Consider the following 26171-nt stretch of genomic DNA (forward strand, 5'->3'; position numbering starts at 1 on the left):
TTTGTGATAGATAGATATGAAAAATATAAGTGCATAGCAAAACAAAGTTGACCCATTTTTTAAAATAGTAGCCATGCAAACTGGTTTTCAGTTGTGCTCCAGTACTCTAAGATTCTGCCATTTAGTTCTTTCATACATACCGTACTTCCTCTGTACTATGTATTCATACATACTCACAGGTCCAATTCATACATCATGTTTGTCTGACTATGGTTTATTGAATAATTTGTAATGGCTGGATTCAAATAACATGCTTGTTGTTCAGTCGCTAAGTCGTATCTGACTCTTTTGAGACCTCATGGACCACAGCACCCATAGCTTCCCCCTCCCCCACTGTCTCCTGAAGTCAGCCCACTGCATAAATGATACTATCTAACCATCTCATTCTCAATAACATGCTCAGTCAAAACCAAATAAATCACATTATGGTGTAATATACTGCATAAATCCAATGATCACAACACATTAAAAGTGCAATTATTTAATTATTACACCACTCATCATTCACTCATGCAACAGAATGCATATTATATGAGCCTAGTCAATTATGATTTAAAGAATAGTGATTCTGTATAATGTATAAGCAATCCTTTGGACAAAACACCTCTGTACAATATCAAATCATAACATTCACAAATCAGAATGTAACAACTAGAGGAAACATGGGAGACCACATAGTCCAGCCCATATAGGAATCCATTTGCTGCAGGAACTTTCCAAGTCAGAAGCTGCAGTAGTAAAACAGGTTATTATTGTACCGCAGGGCTAGGAAAGACTGAGTTCTGGTCTATTATCCGGCAGTCAAAATGTTCTATTGATATGCAAATAATTCTCTACCTTATTTAACTAGCTTACAAAGGACAGAAGACTTCTATAATGTATTGTATTTGTAAATTTGCTTAAATTGTTTGCAACTAAAAACGAATTTTCAGTACACTGTTCATTGTTTAATTTTTAACAGTACTCTAAAAATTAAATACTAAAGGTTAAATAACAGCTAAATTAAAATATTATCAAGTAAGCTTTAAATAAATATTTTAAGATATCAGGATGGAATTGCACATGCAAATATTTCTCCTCTCTTTGAACAAATAATGACATATCATCCTTAAATTTATTTCAACATCTTGATCTCCTGTCAGCTAACCAAAAAAAAGAGGAAGAAGGTAGATGAAGTCTTTCTCATTCCAACACACCCTCCTCTAGGGTGATCAGGATCTAAAAACACCATACCCAAAGTAATCCTTGAAAGAAAGAGTACAACTATGACACTCCCATTTTAAGTATGTTCAGAAATATTCTAAGATCAGGTGTAGGAAGGGAAAGACTGAGGGTCACTGCCTTCCAATTCTTAAGAACTTAGAACTACCGGTACCCTACTGGATCAAATAATTCTACATTTTGTTTCAAAGATCATCTATGAGAAAATCAAGAGATTTCCATTGTTCTACAGGAACAGATATGGAGAGGAATATTCTTCCCGATACCTCCAGCTGCCAGGGGTTCTTACGCTTCCTCAAAAATCTGACTACAAAGAGCAGAGCAGGAAGAAACAAGAAACGCTTACCTGCATTCGCCCTCTAGACAGCGAAGCAGACCATCCCCTCCCCACATCGAAAAGGGCAGGTAAGAGACACGAGGCGGCGGCGGCGGCGGCGGCGACTCTTCCTTACAGTACCATTACAATAGTGCTCATTTTGCCCGCGAGCTACAACTACTCCGCGCCACCTGCTTCCGGGGACAAGGGAGAAAGAACCTAACCCGCCCAACCGGCCTCGTTCGGGACCATCTTTGCACCAAGCCCTCATCAGAGGAGCAGCCTCCAAAAGCAACGAATATTTTCTGTTTGCTCCCAGGGATTAAAGAATGAGAAAAGAGACACGTTAAGTTTACGAACAGCTCCTTATAAGTAGGAACTAAGTAGTCGCCTACACGGTCTGTGGTAAAATGCGCAAGAAGTAAGAAAAGTACACCAGCCCGAGCCTTTGGCTTCTGAGAAGACGGAGCAGCCGCGAGGGGGGCCGGCTGAAGAACTCCTGCAGACCCCCCCCCCGCCTTCACACCCACCTGCCCGCCCTCAAGGGAAAAATAGCGACAGCCCCCTCCCTCTTCAGCGGGCCCACAACCCCACTTCCTCCCTGGCGCGAGTAGCGGGAGCGACTCGGCGAAACCCAGCCTCCGGGCCTGAATATCGCTTAGTGTGTGTCTGGTGTGGTGTTTTTTATCCCCTACCCGAAGAGGAAGCTGCGATCCCCCTGCCCTTCCTGCGCGCCAGCCAGGTCTCCGCTCCTACAGGAAGAACCCGCAGCCACCACGCCGCTCAGACTCACAGGACGGGAGCCAAGCTTCTCGCTACCGGCCTGACCGCTTGGGGCAGGGCGCGGCCTCCTACAATGGCGGGGAGGGCCCACCGGGCGGCCAAGGGAGTAAGCGGAATCTCCGCGCGTGGTCACAGCCCGGGAAAGGAAGAGGCGGAGCCGAGCAGGCGGCTTCGGGCGCTGAGCTCGACGCCACAGACAGAAAGAAGGATGGAGAGGGTGGGAGGGACGGAGGGCGGGAGAGAGAGGCGCGATGCAGCGCAGTTGCTGAGACTTAGCGGTCCTATTGTTGCATGGAGGAACAGCGGTGTTCTGCATTTCCCACAACAAGGGAAAGACCGTATTGGCGTGAAGGAAAGTTGTTGGGTAAGCTGCACAAATACACGGGGAACGTCGAGATCCTGAGATGAGATGAGACGATCAAAAATGCAAAGGTTCTTCTGTTCGTTGTGTTATATATCTACTGTTTGTATGCAGTTTTAATTTCTGAATTACTTGTTTTCCTCCTGTCGTTTTGAACATAGCTTTATTATGGATTATAAAAATATTTCTGGGTTTAATTATTCCTCAAGTAAAACAATTGATGTGTTGTGTGTGCTTTTATTGGTATGTATTTATTTCTACCGCTATTAGAAATTTTAAAAATACAGAAATTTAAAAATATCAATATAAAAATTAAAAACAAAATGCATTTTACAAAACAGAACGTTAACAAGTAATCTAAGACATTGCTGTATTACCCAACTAGATGAATACTCGTGCTCCGCTACGAAACTATGTGATTGGGCTTGATAAATCGACACTTATAGTTTGAAAATTAATGAGTAGTTACGATCGGCCTCTCCTTTCCTCTTCTCTCCCTCAGGCTAACACCACAGAAGCCTCTCCTCTCCCCTTCTCTTTCTCAGGCTTGTCCCATAGATCAGGGGTCTCCAACCTCGGTCCCTTTAAGACTTGTGGACTTCAACTCCCAGAGTACCTCAGCCAGCCAGCCCCTCCCCCCAGCCGCAAATTCTGGTGATGTGACCATATGAATACTGCAATGGTTGTAAGTGTGAAAAGTCAAAAGTCACTTTTCAGTACCATGGTAACTTTGACCGATCACTAAATAATTTTTTGTAAATTGAGGACTACCTGTATAAATATCAGTGTATTAATTTCTAAATATACAGTAACTCAATGTTTTCGGCACCGAATGTTCCCTGGTGCGCACATGCAGAACCCGTGCCATAAGCTCGCCATCACGGCACTAACCTATCACCATTAGTGGGTATGCAAACTGAAATGAATAATAAAGCACAGATTAAAAACCTGAAAATGAATCATCAAATGAAAAGAGAAATAACCAGCAGACCAAGCCAAAACAAGGAAAAAAACCAGTCACCTAAAATCTCATTCTAACTTTTATTGGATTGACTGTAAAAATAACTTATGTCCATCCCCAATACTGTAGATAATCCAAAAGTTTAATTGTTATGAAACAAAACATTCAGCATTGCTAACAGTTATAGGGGTCTTTCTGCCTCTTCCTGCTTTTGAGAATTTAAATCAAGTAGCACCTGCCATCATGCTATTTCCTCTTCCATTACAGAGAACCGTTTTAGGTTTTTGAAATAACAATTTAGATGTCAAGCATCTTCCAGACCTGATGTCCCTGGTCTGATACTTCTTGTTTACTTTTCCTCTTAGCTGCAGTTTAAAATACATAGATTAATTTTTTGAGCACAGAACAGCAAAATCCCCAGTCCATTAGTGTACCTAACCTCATCTTTTTTAAGATCTAAATGCTAGATCTGTGGCTCTGAGTACAATCTTTGTTATTCCCCCATACCTCTGAGTGGAATGGATATTATGAGGTAAAGAAACGTGCATGCTGTCATTTACCAAAGTAACATGGTAAACTGTGGGAACATAGTTTGCCTAGTGCTAAGTAAGTCATTCTTAATCATATCACCACAAGAAAAACTTTTCTTTTGAGTCAAATGAGTTTAGTCAGTTCCTTTAAAACTGTGTGGTTTTATTAGAAATATGTCTGCAGTGATTAATAATGAACAGTTCTTGTGTCAGTATAAAACAAATGTAAGAAAAAATGTTCTTTTCAAGAATGGTTCATTAGACTTTATCACCAGACCTGGTGATTTATGAGGACATAAAAAACTGAAACTGAATTCTCTATGAAACTGAGGTTGTACATATGCCTTTCCCTAATTATTGTGCATGCCAACTCTAAAAAAGAAGCATAAGAACTTACAATATTGATATACTGGCAGAGTGCCTGTGAATGCAGCCTAAATGTTGTACAGAAGAGTTATTTATAATTGTATATTTATATTCATTTTCTAGTAAGTGCAAATTGCTATATTCATTTCCAGCAGATTTCAGCCAATAAAATCCTAAAAAAAAATTTGGATCCATGGATAATATAAACAGATTTAAAGCTGATGTTTCATTAAATGCTTCAACTTCTTATAAGTAGTTAATTCGGGGACAAAAAACACTCCAAGCAAATACAGAACATTGTTCAAATAGATCTTGAAGTAGTGCAATAGCTGTAGCTTTGCCTCAGTTATCACAGAGCATGTTGTAGAAAGAACAAAAGACTCAATATTCAAGCAATTTGTTATCCAGTGATGAAAGATATCACATGATAAGGTTTTTAAAAAAATAATATTTATTTTTTAAACTCGGTATGCCTAGAACTCGGTATGCCTAGTTTAATGAAAAGAAGGACTAGGGGAGACATGATAGCAGTGTTCCAATATCTCAGGGGTTGCCACAAAGAAGAGGGAGTCAAACTATTCTCCAAAGCATCTGAGGGTAGAACAAGAAGCAATGGGTGGAAACTAATCAAGGAGAGATGCAACTTAGAACTAAGGAGAAATTTCCTGACAGAACAATTAATCAGTGGAACAACTTGCCTGCAGAAGTTGTAAATGCTCCAACACTGGAATTTTTAAAGAAAATGTTGGATAACCATTTGTCTGAAATGGTGTAGAGTTTCCTGCCTGGGCAGGGTGTTGGACTAGAAGACCTCCAAGGTTCCTTCCAACTCTGTTGTTGTTGTTGTTATTATGTTATAGAGGGGACTCATTTTAGACAGATGTAAAAAGTAATTAAATTGCATGAATTTAGATTGAAAACTGAATAGTATTTGTAAGAACATTTGAAGACATACTCTTCTGTATAAAAATGTATAAATAATCAGTATTTTCTATAATTCTTACAAATGGCACATACTAGCACTATCTCTAGTGATATGGACAGAAAAACTGAGAACATGCGAAACTGTTTAATTTTTCCAGGAATGCAGCAATTTTCTATTTCACTGCGTTTTCAAAGTTAAAGATTTATATTTAGCATTTTTTCAATGTTTGAAAAAAATATTCCTGTCTATAGTCAGTCATTACAACTATGGAAGCATTTCCTATAACACTATGGAAACAAAAGCTGGACTTTAAAGAAGCAGGATAAAACTATGAATTTTGTTGGACAAAATTCTTCAAAAATCACATAGTCCTCAACTTACAACCACAACTGAGCCCCAAATTTCTGTTGCTAAGTGAGACTTGTTAAGTGAGTTTTATCCCATTTTATGACCTTCCTTGCCACAGTTGTTAAGACTACCTATACAGCCAAGGAAACAAATGAATAGATCATAGAATAAATCAGCCAGACTCAAATGACTACGCTCAAATTATAATTTGGTCATATTTATTGAAACTAAACTTTGTCCATAAAGTTGAGAAAAATGGAAGCAAAGAGCAGAACTTGACTACAGTAGTGATGAATGAGTTGTTGAGAGACCCAAAAGGCCAAGTTGGGAATAACTCATCCTGAAAAAGGGAAAGTTATGGTACATGATCAAGCTTGCTCTTTTCTTATCTATAATTTGGACAGTTTGACAGCCTTTCCATGATTTCAATAATAAAAACTTGTTTAATATCACATTGAGCAATGAATGGGCCCATATCTGCATAAAGCTGAAAGGATAAAACTGGAACATAGTCCTGTGGTAATAAGTGTTATTGCACAAACCAAGACAAGGTGATATTTGAGTCCAACTGGTACCTGCAGTTCCAATTCTTTACTTAGCTAAAAAAAAGAATTGCAAATTAGAAGATCAGTAAGATAATTTTTTTATTCAAAGTATATAACAAATATTTTCAAGAGTTCCTTGCAATAAACTCTTTTATGGTATAAATTTGTATAAAATTATTCAGATACGATTGCCATTGAGCTTTATTTCTAAATATAAATGGCTGCAGCATTAAGAATTCTGCTCCACAGCAGTAGAATAATTTAAAGTGTGATTGGATGAAAATATTTATCTTTTTATTTTGAACTCAAAGTTATGTTTAATACTTTAAATAATATGTTTCATATGTAAGACTGTGTTCACTAGCACTGATAATGTTATCTAGTCAATTAGTGAAACACCTATTGGGTTAATAAAATTTAATCATTTTAGTAAAATTTAGATTTATAAGCAACTTTTTTTAATCTGCTAGAACTATGTATGGAATGGCATTAGAATAAAATAAACATTTCAAAATAATTATAGAAGTATATATTTGAAGAAAAACCAAAGCATTGAAGAAATATGAATGTACCATTTTATATTTCATGCTCTTCCAATAGCATACATCTAGATTATTCTGGGAACATGGAGCTTCTATTTCAGTTTCTTTCAGACAGTCCACTGAAAAAAAAGCTAAGAGAACAAAAACGAAAGATAATTTAAATGCAGCACTCAGAGAACAGATTATTCTTAGACTGTAAGTATTACTTTACTTTACTTCCCTAATGCTTCCTTTAGTATGTAACAGTTTCTCCCCAAGTTTTTTTGAATCAAAACTGCCTCTTTTAAATTCCTTTTCAATAATAATCACGTACATTTTTGGCAATGGATCATTATTTCTGGATTCTGCAAGACAACAGGGATTTTTTCATTACTTTCTGAAGGTCGATAATACCGGCAGTGCAGTGGTAATAATGCTTTAAAACAGGTAGTGCACTTAGGATCAGGTCTCATGTAAATGAGAACAGAAGAATCAGTTGCTAAATACTCAGGAACTTCTAAATCTACTTCATCTGCAATCACCAATGCCTATGGAAAAAGAACAGATGTATAATGAAAATGACATAATTTATAATAATATCTAATTTATATTAGAATCCTATTAATGGAAAGGTACCATCTTACTGAAAAGTCTCAAAGTTAACCCTATTATTCCTATACAGGTAGTCCCACTATTGAGGCCAAAATTTCCATTGCTAAGCAAGGCAGTTGAATTTTGCTCCATTTTAGGATTTTTTTTGCCACAGTTAAGTGAATCAATCCAATTGTTAAGTGAATCATGTAATCATTAAGCAAGTCTGGCTTCCCCCATTGACTTTGTCTTTTGGAAAGTAGCTGAGGATGATGATGATCACATGTAGTCATAAATACAAGAATTGCCAAGTGCCTAAATTCTGATCAACTTAGTATGGGGATGCTGCTAAGTGAAAAATGGTCATAAGGTCACTTGTTTCAGTGCCTTTGTAACTTTGAACAGACTTTGCTTGTCAGAAGGTTGCAAAATGAAATCACAGGACCCCAGCAACTGTCATAAATATGAGTCAGTTGCCAAGTGTCTGAATTTTGTTCATGTGATCATGGAGATTCTGCTACAGTCATGTAAAAAACAGCAATAAGTCACTTTTTCAGTGTCATTGTAACTTTGTACAGTCACTAAAAGAACTGTTGTAAGTCAAGGACTACCTGTACTGAATATTTGTGATGGTCTTTTGTTATAAGCAATAAAATCAGTAAAATTGATATAGAGATTGCATCCAATTGCTGAATTACTGCAAAGCCTTATAGTAACAGTAGCTGGCATGGACTTAAATTCCAAATCCTCAAGTCATTATCAAAATGACAAAGTACTACTTTGAAAGTACTTTCACTTTCAGAAGTCTTTAGGTATAGAAAATGGAGGGGATATTTGAGAATCACTTCTGCCTAATGCTTTAATCCCAGTTCCAATAATACCAGACAGGAATTACTACTATTAAGATATGGATACTGTACCACTTTTTAAATGAAATTCTTTTTCTTCTGAAAAGAGTCAGGATATAGATCTTTCAGACATTAATTTTATGCATTTCTGATTTCAGTTTTTTGATCAGTTCTGTTTCCCCTTAAAAACCATACTCTAATGCTTAAATTTGTGTGAAATGTTAATACCTATGGAAGCCATTCCCTTATAAATTTGGTCGAACTTCTATTATGAATGTATATGCTGTTAATTTCTCCATTTTCTTTGAGGTTAAATTCCCAGCCTTGTACCATTGGTAATATATATCTTTTCTAGTATTGTGTTAGGTTTATTCTTGCAACATGAATGTGTATCTTAGTAAATTGTGATTCCCTCCCCCCACTTTTTTTTTGTATCTTGGAATTATGCCTACCCATAGTGAAAAAGAAAAGTGGTTTTAATTCAATTTTGATTTCTAAAATTTCCTGAATAGTACTATGTATTTTTTCTAGTATTTTGAGGTTCTGTACATGTCTATCAGATATGGTAAAATGTTCCTTGTCTCATGGCATTTCCAGCATTAATTATAATATAATTTATCTTGGCAATTATTAATGTTTTATGCCATTTATAAAACACTTCACAACAGTTTTCTTTTAAATTATAAAATGAGGTAATTTTAAATATTTGTTCATATGTAAAATTGCCAATTTTTTTCAAAAACGGTGTGCCATTGCCTCCTTCCTAGAGATGAGAGAAAGTGACTGGCCCAAAGTCACACAGCTGGGGTCATGCCTAAGGCTGTTTTTCTCATAAGGTTGTACTTTTATCAAGTTTCATTTTATAGTGTCCTTTTCAGTTTTTCTCCTTTTTGGTATCCCAGTAACTGTAACATGATTATCTATGAAGCCCATTAGCTAGATCAGCAACTTTAGGGGCAGGTTTCAAAACCAGTTGCTACTAGTTCGCTCACAGGTACATGCTCGCATGTGCAGAAGCGTCCAGGCAGGTGGGCAGAGCCTCCTGCCGCTGCCGCTACTGGTTCACCCGATCCGTGGCAAACCAGTAGCAATCCACCACTGGCAACTTCCTATATAGTATTAATGTTATGTTTGGGAATTTAATCCATTCTATTAGCCATTATAGCTTGCCCACTAATATAGCTTGAAGTTTGAAAGAGATTCACAACTTCTCTGTTTTGAGTCTTGTTAAAGTTAGAATTTTACTCCTAAGTTTTTTTGATTTACATAAATCGACAGTTTGCCATTTCTCTTTCCTTTTTTATGGAATTAACAAAATACCAGTAGTGGAACTCGTATGGTTGGTCCAGAGAGTGAAAAAGACCATTAAATTCTTTTTCTTACCAAAAATAACTTTAAAGAAAATACATTTTTTAGTTAATTTTTCATCAGTGATATATGTAGTGCTAATTGTACATCTTCTATAAATTCTTTGCCAACTTATTGACATATTTTTTGCATCACTTATTCTTTTTTTTCTTGCTTTTTTCTTTTTTAAAAATGATTAAAAGTAATTTTAAAATGCCCATTTCACTATATTGTTTTTTACTTGGAACTTTACCTTTAGTATATTTTCAGATTTATAATTGAATTCTTCCTAATTTGATTTTTTTTCTGATAAAGCTATCCTACATACTACATTGTTGATCAACATGATGGGTATAGGAGCCACAAAATAATATAAAATATTTTTATGCATTAGAAAAAAGAATATAGAAAGTAGAAGAGTGCTGAAAATGTATTTAATTTTTTCCCAAAACTTCATAAAAAGCATAAAAAATAACATTTCGTTCTACCTTTCAATATTTTCAGAAATATTATATATTTATTGCTAATTGTTTTGTGCTATATCCAATGCAAAATTGATCTTGATATCACCGAAAAATCATACCTCAGTGAGATTATGCTGTTGTAAAGATTTCAATTCATAGGGATCCACATATAATCCTCTTGGAAGATGTATTCTAATTGCCAGCCTGCAACTTTCTAGGCCTTCATCAGCTATACCAAAATCTACCCTAATCAAGAGATCTCTACCATAAAGAAGAAAGCAAAGAAAAAGGATTTTAATAGATTTGCAGAGAATGTAAAGCATCTCCAAACATACCAGTTATATATCTCTCTGTAAAGAAGTTTTAAATATTGTAAATCTGCAATTGTAAATTTAATCACCAGGTTTTTTTTCTATTTATTGTTTTAATGTTTTTCATGTAAGCAGCGTCAAGTCACCTTTGGCTAAATGGGTGGCCTATAAATTTAATAATGTAGACATAACACTAAGTCTCACTTAATTTAATGAACTCACTTCTTCATGATAATGTTTAAGCAAAGCTTTCATTCATTATCATCTAAACTCACATCACAGAATTTAATGTAAATGACTGGACCTAAAGCTGAGATTTTCGCAGCCCAATAAATTTTGTATTGCTTTAATGTAACTACTATATTGTAAACTGTACTTGTAAACTGAGCTCCATACATATCCATCGGATTAAGCAGACTGAATTTACATGAATAAAGATTTATTAGTATTACCAATTATCGCACCTCATGTCCATATGTACCAAAAATATATTTCAACATCATTCAATTGCTCATTTAACTGTTTTTTAAAAGTACACAAGCTTTTCTATCCAAAATCATTCTGAGATAACAAAAGAAAAATTCCTCAGAATTGTAAGCATACAGATTTAAAATGAAATTGAATTCATAGAATTAAAATATTAAAGATTAATTCAAAGAGACTGTTCCCAATTATGTAAAAGCTGCTTGAATAGCCAAGTAAATTGTGTGCCCCAGCTAAAAAAATGAATAAAAATGTATTTGCTTATCAGATATAATTAGAAAAATGCAAAATGATGGATTCAGACCTTACTGAAACACTGATAAAAGACACTGATCAATATTTAATTGTCATAACTTACCTGTGAAAGCCATCTTTCAAAAACTGTTGCGTGATCTCAGGGCATGTGTTCTGTGCAACTATTAAGACCAGAAATGAAAACCAGAAAAGACTTTACTGTTTTCAACAATAGATGATCATTTGTAAATAGCATAATACAGAATTATAACACTTTCAAAATTTCAATATTCTTATGTTCTTAATCCAGAACAGAAATGAAATTGATCCTGTGATAAATATAAAAATATTTCTTTCTTGAAGTCATGGCAGATAACAGTCCTTTAACTTAGTGGTTGCAAATTGTTTTAGTCCAGCCTACTGTAGAATGCAAAAATGTCTTGTCCCCAAATTTCTAGCAGCCCCAATTTCCAATATAAATAGAAGTTTTCTGGCTGGACTGCCACATTTTTCCCACAACAAGAGAAGTTTTGCTCTTCCTTTCCATTTTGTAGAAGGCCCTCAAGACCTAGTTTGCTAACAAGCCTGGGACTGCCAAAAAACTGGAGACATACTTAGAGGTTGCCATTGTTGAGGTAGCTATTCTTATTCAAATTGTAACTTACATAAAACCTCTGGCATTATACATAGACTAAAAAATTTCATAAAGGAGAGAATATCCCAATTAAAAGAATACATTTTTCTTCTACTGGTACATTTCAAATTAAACCTGCAAGACAAAAAAAATAACATTATAACAAATGTACAGAATATTTTTATAGCACAGATTATTTTGTTACATAATTATGCAAATGACAATAAGAATTAATTCCATGTAAGGTAAATTCTTAAATTCTATAGCTCTTCCTATCTATTGGCCTTATAAAACTTCAAAAATGTCCAGTACAGGCACTCTTTGATGATAGAATTTTAAAGTTATAAACTGCTTGTGTGCATTTCATCATACATAAATTTATGGCATCTCACACTGTATATGAAATCATTTATATATAAATACATCAAATTCAATCATGTGCTCTTCATTTGTATATATGTAGTAAAAATGCTTCTGAATTTTGAGACTTTGACTCATATCTCAAAAACGCTGGTACAACTCTTATAATGTTTGAGCAGTACAAAATCCACAGCAGATAATTGCCACAAGCACAGTACAGTATCAAAATAGGCACCTAATTTATCAGTCTGCACAATTCCCGACTAACCTGCCGTGTCTAAGGCTCAGCCCGTGCTCTCTAGTCCTTCCGACATGTGAGGGAAGAGGCAGTGGAGGGAAAGCACTTTATCTACCGTTTCCTTTCAACAAAAGAACAATAACGCAACCTCGACATTACTGTTAAAATCCTCCCTACTTCTTACAGGCGCTCTCTCTTCCGTTTACAACTAAGTCCCCTCCTTAGGACTGTCCCACCTCCGCCAGACGGAAAAACATACCATAGATAAAATAATATCTGCGGAAACGTTTGTTTCCCACTACCCAAGTAACCCCCGGAGGCAAAAGGCAAAAGCGACTTGTAAAGAAGACTCCAGGTGGCGTCACAAATCTTTGCAAGTTTTCCTTCATCACAGGCCAGTTCTTAAGACAGCAATGCAGAGGACCAGATTCGATAGCTACGCCTTGCTGCATTTAAAGCGATGAGCGGAGAAAATCGCTCTAAATCTGAGCGACGGGAGAGAAAAAGGAAGAGCGAAGTGCGGTGGGATGAGGTAACTGCTGCATCTTTTAAGGGCTAGCAGATTCTGCTACTTTGAGTTAACCCAGCTGTTGACTGCAATACAAATTAGTTTTGTCACTCTAGTTTTTTTTAAAAAATACAGCTGCATAGCGCTACTAGGATCAACCCAAAGGGCACAAACTGCTAACGATATACAAGCCTTTTGAACATTACAGAATCTCTTCTGTGTCTGAGGAGTTCTGGAGTTTAAAAAACTGCGCGCTCTTTCACAATTTAGGGCAGGAGTCTCCAACCTTGGCCACTTTAAGACTTGTGGACTTCAACTCCCAGAGTTCCTCAGCCAGCTTTGCTGGCTGAGGAACTCTGGGGGTTGAAGTCCACAAGTCTTAAAGTGACCAAGGTTAGAGACCCCTGATTTAGGTGATCCGCGTTAAAGAACCCGGAAACGACTACCATTTGAGCTCCTAAAGGTTCGCGACTCGAGTCTCAAAATTAGACTCCTCCGACCAAACGCGGAACTGCCGTTCCTAACATGAAAATAAACGCTTGCGTGCTTCCAAGCACCTGCAAACGAAATTCCTGCCGCCACCAAAGGGCCGTCATTTGCTCCTCCCAGCGGCGATTCTTGGTGCCGGGGGGTGGGGGTGGCGCCGCTCCAGTCTCTCCGTCTCTTTACAGGGAGCCCCGCATCCCTAAACGCTTTCAGAAAGCAGAGCGAGAAATTTCAATCCGCGGGGGCGGCTGTAGCGGAAGCCGGGCTGCGCTACGGCAGGCTCAGCGAGTCTTCCAAGTCAAAGAGTGGAAAGCAGTGCTTTCATCCGCCTTGAACAGCGCCTTCTTTCGAGTAGGCAACCGCCCTGCGTCCTGCTGGGATCTGGCTGGCCTGACAGCAGCCTCTCCTCGCTGCGACGCATCCTATCCTACCCTCTCCTTTCTCGCGCGCTCGGCCTTCCTTGTCACTACGGAAAAAGAGCAGACCGGGTTTTTAATTAATAACCCGACCACACGGCAGAAGGATTGCAACTTCGAGCAGTGCTGGATGAGGCCCCCGCAGGAAGCCCTCTGCTTGCCGGCCTGGCCCTTTAACTTCCCGACGAAGGACGCTACGCGGAATGCTCCAGTAAACCGCTAAAACTCGCGCGGTGTTCTTTTTAAGTGCAGCGCTGCCCTATCCCGAGTATAGTTTCCTCAGAAGAAAACTAAATGGCTGGGCTCTGTCCTGGCTGAGCTTTACAGCAAAAGCTGGGATGGCTTATGTTGCCAAAAAGTGTGGCATCCAGTTACAGCCTCCATCTATCGTTTTGATCTATGAAGATCAGTGTAAGAAGAATCTGCGCAAGCGCATCATGCCTATCCGAGATTTTACCAAATTCTCAGGTACAGTATGACATATTTCAAACTTATCACTTTTATTTTCCCATGCACATATAGCGTTCATTTGGGAATGGAATTGTTTCATTGACTTCCCCTACTTCGCTCGCTTCATTTTATAAATATGATTTTATTATCTATATTTATAAGACCGGTAGATTAAGACAATATGAATGTACATGGTATGATCCCATTTCTAAAAGAAATTAGCTGTTTAAAATCGTAGAGCATTGGGACTGACCTAGCTTGTTCTCAGTACATTTGGGCCATTAATTCTAAAGATTTGGGAACAATTTAGAAAGGTCAATCATGGAACAGCTGTCTGAATTTTTTGCTCAAGATTTTGCCATGTCAAATATTTTCAAAGCTGCAGGGCTGTTGCTGTAATAGCTTCATATTTATTTATTTATTTATTTATTTATTTATTTATTTTTCATATTTCTATACCGCCCTTCTCCGAAGACTCAGGGCGGTTTACAGCCAAGGTAAAATAAACACATTACATACATTAAAAATAGTTTTAAAAATCTAATTCAAATAGGCCAAATTTTAAAACTCCAAAATGAGATTATTTATTTTATTTATTTATTTATTTGATTTCTATACCGCCCTTCTCCCGAAGGACTCAGGGCGGTGTACAGGCAAGAATAAAACATACGGTACAATATACAAATTTAAAATGCAGTTAAAAAACTTATTTTAAAATTGGCCTGAGAAATAAAATATATAATAAGCTAAAAAAACCCATTTAAAATTAATTACTAAGAATTTAAAAATTTGTTAAAATCAATTTAAGCCAGCCCCGCGCGAATAAAAAGATGTGTCTTCAGTTCGCGACGGAATGTCCAAGGTCAGGTATTTGGCGAAACCCGGGGAAGTTCGTTCCAGAGTGTGGAGCCCCACAGAGAAGGACCTTCCTGGGGCCGCCAGCCGACATTGCTTGGCGGACGGCACTGAGAAGTCCCTCTCTGTGAGAGCGTACGGGTCGGTGGGAGGCATGTGGTAACAGCAGGCGGTCCCGTAAGTACCCAGGCCCTAAGCCATGGAGCGCTTTAAAGGTAGTAACCAACACCTTAAAGTGCACTCGAAAGGCCACAGGTAGCCAGTGCAGTCTGCGCAGGAGCGGTGTTATATGGGAGCTACGCGGAGCTCCTTCTATCACCCGCGCAGCTGCATTCTGGACTAACTGAAGCCTCCGAGTGCACTTCAAGGGGAGCCCCATGTAGAGAGCTTATATTATATAGAGAGGGTTTATATTAATAAACCCTTATAAAACCACCCATGTTAAAATTGCAATTAGGCCAGCCCTGCCCGATGAAATAAAAAAGTCTTGAGCTCGCGCTTAAAGGTCCAGAGGTCAGGGAGTTGGCATAGCCCCAAAGGTAGCTCATTCCACAGGGCAGGAGCCCCCACCGAGAAGGCCGTCCCCCTGGGGGCCGCCAGCCGATATTGTTTGGCTGACGGCACCCTGAGGAGGCCCTCCCTGTGAGAGCGCACAGGTCGATGGGAGGCTGTTTGTGGCAGTAGGCGATCCCGTAAATATCCCGGTCCCAAGCCATGGAGCGCTTTAAAGGTGATAACCAACACCTTGAATTACACCTGGAAGACCACCGGTAACCAGTGCAGCTTGCACAGGAGAGGTGTTATATGGAAGCTACGGGACGCTCCCTCTATCCCCCACGCAGCCGCATTCTGGACCAGTTGAAGCCTCCTGGTGCTCTTCAAGGGGAGCCCCATGTAGAAAGCATTGCAATAGTCCAGGCAGGAGGTAACGAGGGCATGAGTGACCGTGCATAAAGAGTCCCAGTCCAGGAAGGGACGCAACTGGCGAATCAGGCAAACCTGATAAAAAGCTCCCCTGGCAACAGCCGTCAAATGCTCTTCTAACGACAGCCATACGTCCAGGAGAACGCCCAAGTTGCGCACCATCTCGCTGGGGTGCAACGACTCACCACCCACATTCAGCGATGGAACTAGCTGACTGTACCGGGACGCTGGTATCCAAAGCCACTCGGTCTTGGATGGGTTGAGTCGAAGTCTGTTCCTCCCCATCCAGATCCGTACGGCCTCAAGGACATCACTTCGACGGCTTCATTGGGGTGGTTCGGGGTGGAAATATATAGCTGAGTGTCAGCAGCATAAAGATGACAACTTACCCCAAAACCACAGATGATCTCCCCAGCGGCTTCATATAGATGTTGAACAGAAGAGGCGAGAGAACCAACCCTTGTGGCACCCCACACGTGAAGTGCCTTGCGGTCGATCTCTGCCCTCCTGCCCACACCGTCTGCGGTTGGAGAGATAGGAGGAGAACCACCGAAAAAAGGTGCCCCCCACTCCCAAACCCCCCAACCGCCGAGCAAGATACCATGGTCGATGGTATCGAACGCCGTTGATAGATCTAATAGGACCAGGACAGAGGAACAACCAAGGGTGAAATGCTCCCGGATCAGACGGGATCGTGCGATCCAGTAGCAATGGCGGTTCGGAGGCCCGGTAGCAAAAATCCCCGGCCCCCCTGCCTCTGCTGAGCCACACCATTTGCAGAGGTTTGTTTTTTTTACTTTTAAAAGCCGGTTTTGCTTCAGCCGAAACAGGCCTTTAAAAGTAAAAAAAAGCCTTTGAGGATCCCGCCCCTCAGTTGAGATCGGCAGCCTTTAAACTTAAAAAAAATAAAAAATTAGAGGCTACTCTGGGGATCTCACCTGAGTTCCTCATCAGCAGAACCTTAAAAATATGTTTTCTGTAGAAAACATGTAGAAAAACTCCTTTTAAAAGAGTCTAAGACACTTACCTGATTACTGATCGACCTCATGACTTTTCTCACAGCTCGAAAGCCCCAGTATTTCACCACTGATTGATTAATGCTGTCTGGCTGAGGAACTCTGGGAATTGAAGTCCACAATAAAATAAAATAAAATAAAATAAAATAATAAAATAAAATATTTGTGCAGCTTTCTGAGATTTGGTGTGTTTCTGTAGTGTTTCACTCTAACTACACAAACACACAAAATCTCAGAAAGCTGTATGTGGTATTTGTGTGTGTGTGTGAGTTGTGTGTGTGTAAAGTGTAAAAGTTGGTTTTTGAGCTTTTTGTGGCTGTGTGAAGTGTGAAGTGCAGCTGCTTTTACATTGTGTGTGAGTCAGTTGTGTTGTGTTGTGTGTGTGTAAAGTGTGAAAGTTGGTTTTTGAGCTTTTTGTGGCTGTGTGAAGTGTGAAGTGCAGCTGCTTTTACATTGTGTGTGAGTCAATTGTGTTGTGTTGTCTGTGTGTAAAGTGTGAAAGTTGGTTTTTGGTACCTCTTATTGTTTTTCTATACTTTGTTTATTATTTTTATTATTGTTATTGGCCACGCCCACCCAGTCATCTGACCACCAAGCCATGCCCACCAATTAAGCCACGCCCACAGAACCGGTAGGGAAAATTTTTAGATTTCACCCCTGGGATTTCACCCCTGGGAACAACCCCTGTCCCGAGCCCTCCAGAGATCATCAACCAACGCGTTGGACCAAAGTCGTCTCCGTGCTGTACCCAGGTCTGAAGCCGGACTGAAACGGGTCCAGATAGACATATGGGCCTGTCCCCAAGTTTAACATCTTTGCTTTACAAAACATTGGATATTTACAAAACATTGAAATAATTCAAAAATTCCACCAAATTTACATTGTATCAATGTAGATCTTAAACTATGGCCATGTGTTATATCTTGTAAACATAAATGGTGAGACAGAAATAGGCTTCAAGTTTGTTTTATATAAAACCTTTCTAATGCACATTTCCATAATTTTTTTAGAGATTTTTAAAAATATAATCATTATTTTGGCCTTTCATACAGATTGCGGCAAAGCGGCAGAGCAGCTAAAGAATAATCCTCGGCACAAAACATATTTAGAAGGGGTATCCTTGGCACAGCTAAAAAAGTTACACAATTTGTTGAGATGCCACCTGCAAGGACAAACTCTGAGCCAGAGTTTGAAACAAATTGAGCAGAATGAAACCGTTGATCCAGAAGAGGACCTAAATAAACTGAACGATGAAGAGCTAGCCCAAAGGAAAAGAATTATGGATGAATTGTTTGAAAAGAACAGAAAAAGAAAAGAGGACCCAGATTTTATCTACAATGTAGAGGTTGAATTTCCACAAGATAATGAGCTTGAAACTTGTGAGTGGGATTCAGAAACAGAGGATGAATTTTAATGCAAAACTAAGCTTATGGGGATTTTCAGGAACAGTTTATAAATTATATATACTTTCTGTTTTAGTAACAATATTTATCTAAAGTTATCAATGAACGGTAGCATTGTGTACTGTCAAAATGATTGACATGTTTTTCTTTGCTTGGCATTTGAAAATATTCTGAAATATTCATATTAAAATTATATGCAGAAATGTGTGTATAGGCCAGTGATGGCTAACCTTTTTGCCATCACGTGCCAGGAGGGGGCTGGGGGGGTCGCCCACGCGTGTTCCCACACCCATAATTCTAGGTGCCCTGCCCCTGCGCATGTGCGTGCGGACCACCCACCCACCCTCCGCTCGCGGCACACAATGGCCCAGTAGGCCTGTTTTTCTCTCTCACCTTGCTCCAGAGCCTTTCTATGAGTCTGGGGAGGGCAAAAATTGCCTTCCCCACCACCACCATCCCCCAGAGGTCCTCCAGAGGCCAGAAACGGCCCGTTTGCCAACTTCCGGTGGGACCAGTTTCCATAGGTTCGCCATGACGGGTATAGACCATGACTGTGTTGAGTAGAAAAATTGTATTGGTACAGGAAATATCCATTAAGTAAGGATTGACTTAAACTTTTTGCAGACAGAATAGCAGCTGCCATTTTGTCCATTGCATGAGCACAAAATGGCATCTACTATACTTGTGAATTGGCATACTGCATGATCCAAAACAATATTTCTGAAATAGAACCTTGTTTAAGAAACCAAGCAAAATTGCTGAAAACAAAAGATGTGTCACTAGAGAACCAACTGTACATGATAGCACATCTGCAAGCATTCATATTCAAAATAGATATGTTTGCAGAAAGCATATGAATTGCATCAATGGGATAGAATTTATTTGGCAAGATCTATTGTGAAAACTCCAGATAGAAAAAGGCATCCTCAACAAGGAATTTTCTAAAAAAAGGAAATGTCTAAATAAATATTCAGAAGAACTAAAATCAGTTTTAAAAAATACTTCATTTTTAAACGCAATTCTTCCACCTACCGCCTAAACTTTTGCTTTTCAGATGTTGAAATTTCATTTCTGACATTCATATTCAGTATGTTTTGGGCAGATTCCAATTCCTCATCCACATCTTAAGTTAAGAAGAAGCAACACATTTCAGGACATATAGGATTCCTGAATTAGAATTTTCACATTGAGAAAAAAGATCTCATTAAAGCATTATTGGACCCAAATACCAACTTTTTGAAGGATCATTTTGGTATTTTAGAACCACTTTCCATTACTAAAATTATATTCATGTCAGCTGGAAGGGGAAAAAAATTAGTTGTTTGCCCTAGTAGTTCCCTAAGTTGGCAGAAGTGAAGTGAGCACATCTACCAACTTCCTTCTGTCACGTGAATACTTTGAGGCTAGCTGCTAGATGGTCAGAGATATTCATAATGACACAAGGAAACTATAGTATATATGAACAAACAATTTTGTGGTGGAAAAAGCAGGTGATTTTTATTCTCAAATAATTTATATTGGGATTAAAAATACTGTACTTAGATGGAAGAAACTAATTTTAAGTACCAAAAATTTGATCCATAGAATTCTCAGCCATCTTACATGTTAACAGTTTTTTAATGACTTGTAACTGAATGGATTCTATTTAAGAGAATTGGGACTTAAATACTATGGGCATATGTATATAAATATATATCTTTGTAGGTTATTAATGTAGATATTTAGCAAATATCTTCTCAGTAATTATATATATTCAAGATTTTTTTTAAAAAAATTCAGCATTTGTTCTCCAGAGGGCAGTGTTTTCTCATTTAAAAATCTGTTTGGGGCAAATTTTTGCATTTAAAAAGAATTTCTATGTTATTTATCAAAATAGTTTGTGATACAGAGTAATTTGGGAATGGGTTATTTTATCCTTAAGAATTATATATTCTGATGTCTAAAAAAATAAAAATAAAAACCTTTTAGTGACATTGTCTTGGTCTGAAAAAAGATTTTTTCTAAGGAATATCAGCAATTCCTGATATTGCAAAATATAATTTCGTTGATCAGCCGTTGATCAGCCGCTGCAAGAAACCTGGATAATCAAACATCTTTTACAAAATGGATCTCCAACAAAGCATGTGCTTTAATCTTCAACTGAAATTTAAGTTAATTTTTTTTTCTGCAGATTTGACTGCATTTTCTCCCATTTGGAATAAAGCAAGATTTAACACTATCCTTTTTTATTATTATTATCTACATGAAGCACTAGACAATGCATATATTGGTTCCAAGTGAGGTATTAGATATATGGTGATGATAATCAGGGATATAACTCCATACAGTACCCTCTCTAAATGGTCTCCTCTCTGACAGTCTTCATTGAAGTATTTAAGGCAGCACTTTTTTGCAGAACTTTTAATTCGTTGTAAAGATTGTTGCTGGACAAAGGGCGTTTCAATTTATGATTTTGTCAATCATATTTGTGCTGGGTACATGTGTCATTGATTCTGATGGTTTATTGTAAACTTGTAAACAGGAATCTTAGAATATAGCAGTAATTATAATACATAGATTACTGGGGGAAAATTTAAGTTGTTTGAAGAAAACTATAACTTTATTCAGGGTAAATTTAATGGGAATTATGCCAATTTGGTCCTGCTTTTAAGTGCTTAAAAGTTCAATTTTATAACACTATTATCTTTGAAACACTCAAAATGTTTACATGCAATCATGTAAAGTCATACTTCGTTTAATTATGTTTCATTGAATAAGCCACAACTGAATGTTTTGCACATAATTTGCAAACTACAATGACTGGATAAATTAAGCCAACATCCAAACAAATCAATTTATGATGTAACGCAGAGTTAAGTCCAGCCACATTATTATATGTTTCTCTTCCTTAGTACTGTTGGAAGAAATATCCATCTGGGTTCAGTTCCAAGTGGGGACAAAGACACTGGAAACATGGAGGCTGCTTGGAAAGATGGTTTAATGGTGGTCAGGATCACATGGCTTGAGTTCCTGAACAGAAAAGGGCCGAGATCCGATGTGCTCCCTGGTTTTATGATTTTTCTGAGCTTTGACCTTTCTGGGGCACAGGAAGAGTATCCTGATTGGTTGTCAGACTCCCAGGGGGTGGGAGTCTTAGCTAGCCTTGCTGGCTGTCTCTCAAGCTTGCTTGAGCCTTGCCATGTGGTGAGTTTCAGTTGTATTGTGTTGCAAATCATGGGGGGATTGAGTGAGCTTGGTTGAAGCCTTAATTGCCCATTGACAAAGGTGGGGAGAATGAGTGAGCTTAGCTGAGGCTTTTAATGGCCCATTGACAAAGGTGGGGGGGAGTCAGGAAGTTGCAGGGAGCTCCTTTGTCTTTAAAATATGTTTCTCCATTTCTCATCCAGGAAGGTATAATATTCTGCTTTTTAAAATATTTCCTAGAATATTTCATTCTTCTAGGAGGGGGGTGGGTGCTAAATTCCTACAATCCCTACTTTTTTTTTTTTTTTTTTTTTTTTCAAAACGTGAGTTTTGAAACATGCTCTTGGCAAAAATTAAAATTGATCAAATCAGTGGGTGCTTTTAATTTTCCTGATGCAAAGGAAGCCATTGATAGAGACAACAGAAAAAAAGATTCCTTCAGTGGCTCCCAAAAGCTTTCAACCATGAAGGTCTAGCAGCCAGGGGAAAAGTTCTGGTAAGAATTTTACAGTATCCAATTTTCTATGCCAATTAATTTCAGCTGTTAGATATCACTTTCTGAGAGCTTCCAGTCAGGTCAAGCAAGCACACATCCCAAAATTTTCACAGCCATGGTTTTCCTTTAAATTACAGGCTGCTCATTTCCAAGGGTTGGTTACGGAACCTGCCCTAGCTCTTACTTTAGTCTATCCAAGATTTTTTTCAGTCCAAATTGAGGTTAATCAGTGTGCAATCCAGGCTTTTCCTTTTCTTTTCTTTTTTTTTTTAATTACGCACAATGAGCCCTGGGACTTCTACTCATGAGACCACCAGTGCAACATATCTTGCTTTACTGGGCAACTGGGCAGCATCATTTGTGAGTCATAGTCAGGGCTTGGGTTTTGGATATCACTTTTTCTGCTATCTCTTCAAGAGAGGAATTGCCTGAGGGAATGCCTCCCCATGGAATTAGCAGGGAGATCTGACTCCTTGGGCTTTTAGTGCCACAGAGCAAAAATCAACCTAAAAGTCTTGTGTGGAGGTAAGTGAAGGGAATAGACTAATTCTGAATGGTGTGTCTCTCTGTGTGTGCCTGTGTATGCAGCTACTTTTACAATACAGGCAATACAAACATTTTGGACATATTTCCCTCCCACCAGACAAAAATCTAACGTGTTCAGAACTTGCTGTGGTAGCCACTCAAATACAATCCTTACATGAGTACTTTAGACTGATTACAATGTAAATGAGACAAGACAGAAAACCTTACAATGAATTTCCACCCTTCCCCATAGTCTTTCCAGTTGTCTTCTGGGAATTGAAAAGAGTCTTTTAGTCTTTACTTATACATCTCAGGGTCCTTTCTTTCATATCTTTTGGGTGGCATGCTTGTTGGTCAGTCAGGTTTGGAAAGGTCTGCTCCAATCTGGTTGCTGTGATGACTTTCAGTGGGGGCTGGATTCAAACTCAATTCCTGGCTCCAACAAATGGAAGGTCTCCTCTGGAGGCAGCATCTGGAACCATGTGCTCTGCTTCCACAGTTGCAGAGTCATCTTTTCAGGGCTGAAAGACATTAGAACAGGATCTCCTCCCCACTTTTGTGGGTAATCTTCTCAGGAAAGGCATTGTAACAGGATTAAAAAGTTGGGGGGGGGGTAGATATCTTGCAGGCAGAGTTTGAAAAGAAACAACACATCAATATTGCAGTTACTAAAAGGTAATGCAGTTTCAACAAAATGGAGACACAACTGATGAGAAAGAAAAAACTTCACATACTTCAGGAAGAGGATGAACAGGTAAAATCATTTAAATACACAGTAAATGCAAGACTGAATTTTTTTTTTCTCTTGTAAGTGAACTTAAAACGTTTCCTCATAAACTTATCTTGTAAGTGAACTTAAAATGTTTCCTTATAAACTTGAGTTGTTACTTTAAGATAGAGAGGAGAAAAAAAAACAGAAATAGGATGAAAAGTCCTTTTTACTATTTTGTTGGCCGGACAAAGACAGGAAAAAGGCTCTTTCCTTTTTTTCTCTCTCTCTTTCCCATTTTCATTGTTTCAACCTTTTGTTTTTCTTTTTCCCTAACAATTTAAAATTCTTGTCTCTAGAGATCAGATACATTTTACAGTTACAATTACCTCAAGGGCCCACAAAGACAGACATACACACATAAAAAACAAGGACAAAGAGAAAAACAAAACTCTGAGATTTACACACACACTGATCATTCCATAAATCTCAGTTAAATTAGGAAGGCACAAATCTTAACAGACAGACCACGTGGTTCCATAGAAGACAGAGAAAGAGACAAACAAAACAAAACAAAACAAAACCCAAACATTCCTATTTATATATTTCCTTTTCTTTTAAGAACCTTTATTTAGCCAAATTTGTCTTCCTGGTGTTATCTCTTAGCAAAGCCCATTTTTTTACACAATTTCTTCAATTTCTATTCTCGCATGCCAGTCAACACTGGCACCTGCCTGGCGTCCCAGGCCCCAAGCATGTCTCTCAGGGGATTTCCCTCACCCTCGAGCTTACGCTTCCCATGATCCTCGGAATGTGAGGCTCACTTTGTCATAGCCGGGCACTCCGCAGTTTCGGAAAAAAGGTATCCGAAGGACTCCGACTCCCTTCTGTCAAGTATGGGCCCCTTCCTTAAGGGAACTCTTATTTGAAGATCACCAATAAAAAATAGTGATCCCGGAGGACCTTGCTGCCCCTACAGCAGGTACGAGCACCTCCTCTCACTCCACATGCTCCACTTTAGGCTTTGCTTTCCTTTTTAGATACACCGATAGTTCCTATATATTTCTTTTTTCCCCCTTCACACTTCTTTTCCTTTTGCTCAGCTTCCGTTCCTCGAAAACACAAAGTTCCACATTTGGCTTCCCCCCCTTGCTTTCTCTATCCTACCGGTCATGGCTCGGTGGAGCTAGCAGTAGGCAGAGGTGCGGCTAGAGGTTGCTCAAAGAGGTGGAATCAGACTGTTTCCTCAGGTGGAATCCCACACACACACTTCTTCCTTCCCTAACAGAAGGTCCTGTGCTCTGGCAAAACCCCCATGCTCTCCAGACTTTTGGTCTTTCTGCGGTTAGGAAATGCACAGAGGATGCAAGATCCAGCTATGATTGGGAGAAGGGCTCTCTCATTCACACACATGCAGGCATACACATATTTCCCATACTTTTCCATGCTTAAAAAATTAAAATTTAGAGGTACTCACCTTCTTTCCAAGCAGTCTTTGAGCTCAACACTCAAAACCCCTTTAAAACCTAGTTCCAAATGGCCAAGGTCCAGGAAAACTTACCCACAGACTCAATGGGTCTGTTGCTAGCAAGGGAGGCTTACCTGGGCCAGGTCCATTGGTTAGGTTAGCTTGGAGTCCCATCTGGGGTGCCAATTGTTGGAAGAAATATCCATCTGGGTTCAGTTCCAAGTGGGGACAAAGACACTGGAAACATGGAGGCTGCTTGGAAAGATGGTTTAATGGTGGTCAGGATCACATGGCTTGAGTTCCTGAACAGAAAAAGGGCCCGAGATCCTGTGAGCTCGCTGGTTTTATGATTTTTCTGAGCTTTGACCTTTCTGGGGCACAGGAAGAGTATCCTGATTGGTTGTCAGACTCCCAGGGGTGGGGTCTTAGCTAGCGTTGCTGGCTGTCTCTCAAGCTTGCTTGAGCCTTGCCATGTGGTGAGTTTCAGTTGTATTGTGTTGCAAATCATGGGGGGATTGAGTGAGCTTGGTTGAAGCCTTAATTGCCCATTGACAAAGGTGGGGAGAATGAGTGAGCTTAGCTGAGGCTTTTAATGGCCCATTGACAAAGGTGGGGGGGAGTCAGGAAGTTGCAGGGAGCTCCTTTGTCTTTAAAATATGTTTCTCCATTTCTCATCCAGGAAGGTATAATATTCTGCTTTTTAAAATATTTCCTAGAATATTTCATTCTTCTAGGAGGGGGGTGGGTGCTAAATTACTACAGTACCAGACTCTCAGATATTCTAGAAATGCAGTACATAATACAGTAATAACACTGTCATATACAGCAGCTACAGCATTTAAGAAAGACCGAAGACAAAAGCCACTGATAACAAAATAACTGTTGAAAACTGGAAACAGCCCTTTGAGATTAGGCAAATCTTCCAACAATGTAAAGTGTTAATAGTGTTAGGCATTAATGCACAAGACTCAAATGATATGATTCAAATGTAATAATGCAAATAAACCCATCCCATCTCTGCAATAAAAAGCCTTCATTCTCATTTTCACAAGTGGGCTGGGTAGGAAGTATGTGAATGCGCACAAAGTTGTAATGATTGTGGTGAACGCTATGTTTTTTGTACAGCTTTGTGAAGAATTTGAAATCTAAGTGGTGTTCTTTTCCATTAAATACAATTATTGTGTCTTGTGAAGTATCCTCTGCTCACTGCTGAAAATAGGCTATACAGACTTCATGGAATATATTTAATTGAATTAATTGTACTATAATGTAGGAAGTTAGCATCCTCTCCTCTCCTAGGAAAATGAAATATTCTAGGAAATATTAAAAAGGCAGAATATTATAT

General features: G+C 38.7%; 3 protein-coding genes across 7 annotated transcripts in view; 1 reads left to right on the forward strand and 2 right to left on the reverse strand.

Moving 5' to 3' along the window:
• PAK2 (p21 (RAC1) activated kinase 2) overlaps positions 1 to 2464 on the reverse strand; it is a 45510-nt gene extending 43046 nt beyond the window's left edge. The window contains exon 1 of one of the 2 annotated variants that reach the window (XM_058187195.1): positions 2233 to 2464. The gene's annotated coding sequence lies outside the window, so the exon portion shown is untranslated. The remainder of the gene's footprint in view (positions 1 to 2232) is intronic. The other variant, XM_058187196.1, reaches the window with a different exon arrangement.
• A 3548-nt stretch (positions 2465 to 6012) lies between these two features.
• Positions 6013 to 13750, reverse strand: PIGX (phosphatidylinositol glycan anchor biosynthesis class X). 4 transcript variants are annotated; one of them, XM_058187200.1, is made up of 7 exons: positions 13453 to 13750; positions 11821 to 11924; positions 11280 to 11337; positions 10247 to 10388; positions 7212 to 7425; positions 6929 to 7029; positions 6013 to 6410 (listed from the first exon to the last, which is right to left on the reverse strand). In XM_058187200.1, exons 2-7 carry the CDS (start codon positions 11891 to 11893, stop codon positions 6261 to 6263), a joined length of 738 nt encoding a protein of 245 aa, XP_058043183.1. In that variant the 5' UTR covers positions 11894 to 11924; positions 13453 to 13750; the 3' UTR covers positions 6013 to 6260. The 4 variants fall into 4 exon arrangements, with proteins under 4 accessions (XP_058043183.1, XP_058043184.1, XP_058043182.1 ...); XM_058187201.1 differs by lacking the exon at positions 13453 to 13750 and adding an exon at positions 12647 to 12779; XM_058187199.1 differs by lacking the exon at positions 13453 to 13750 and adding an exon at positions 12418 to 12630.
• Positions 12815 to 21308, forward strand: CEP19 (centrosomal protein 19). Its single transcript, XM_058187202.1, has 3 exons — positions 12815 to 12919; positions 14045 to 14265; positions 18095 to 21308. The coding sequence occupies exons 1-3, from the start codon at positions 12915 to 12917 to the stop codon at positions 18454 to 18456; spliced, it is 588 nt and encodes a 195-aa protein (XP_058043185.1). The 5' UTR covers positions 12815 to 12914; the 3' UTR covers positions 18457 to 21308.
• The last annotated feature ends 4863 nt before the right edge of the window (positions 21309 to 26171 follow it).

The sequence above is a fragment of the Ahaetulla prasina genome, chromosome 6, assembly GCF_028640845.1.
Source record: "Ahaetulla prasina isolate Xishuangbanna chromosome 6, ASM2864084v1, whole genome shotgun sequence".
Classification (NCBI taxonomy): domain Eukaryota; kingdom Metazoa; phylum Chordata; class Lepidosauria; order Squamata; family Colubridae; genus Ahaetulla; species Ahaetulla prasina.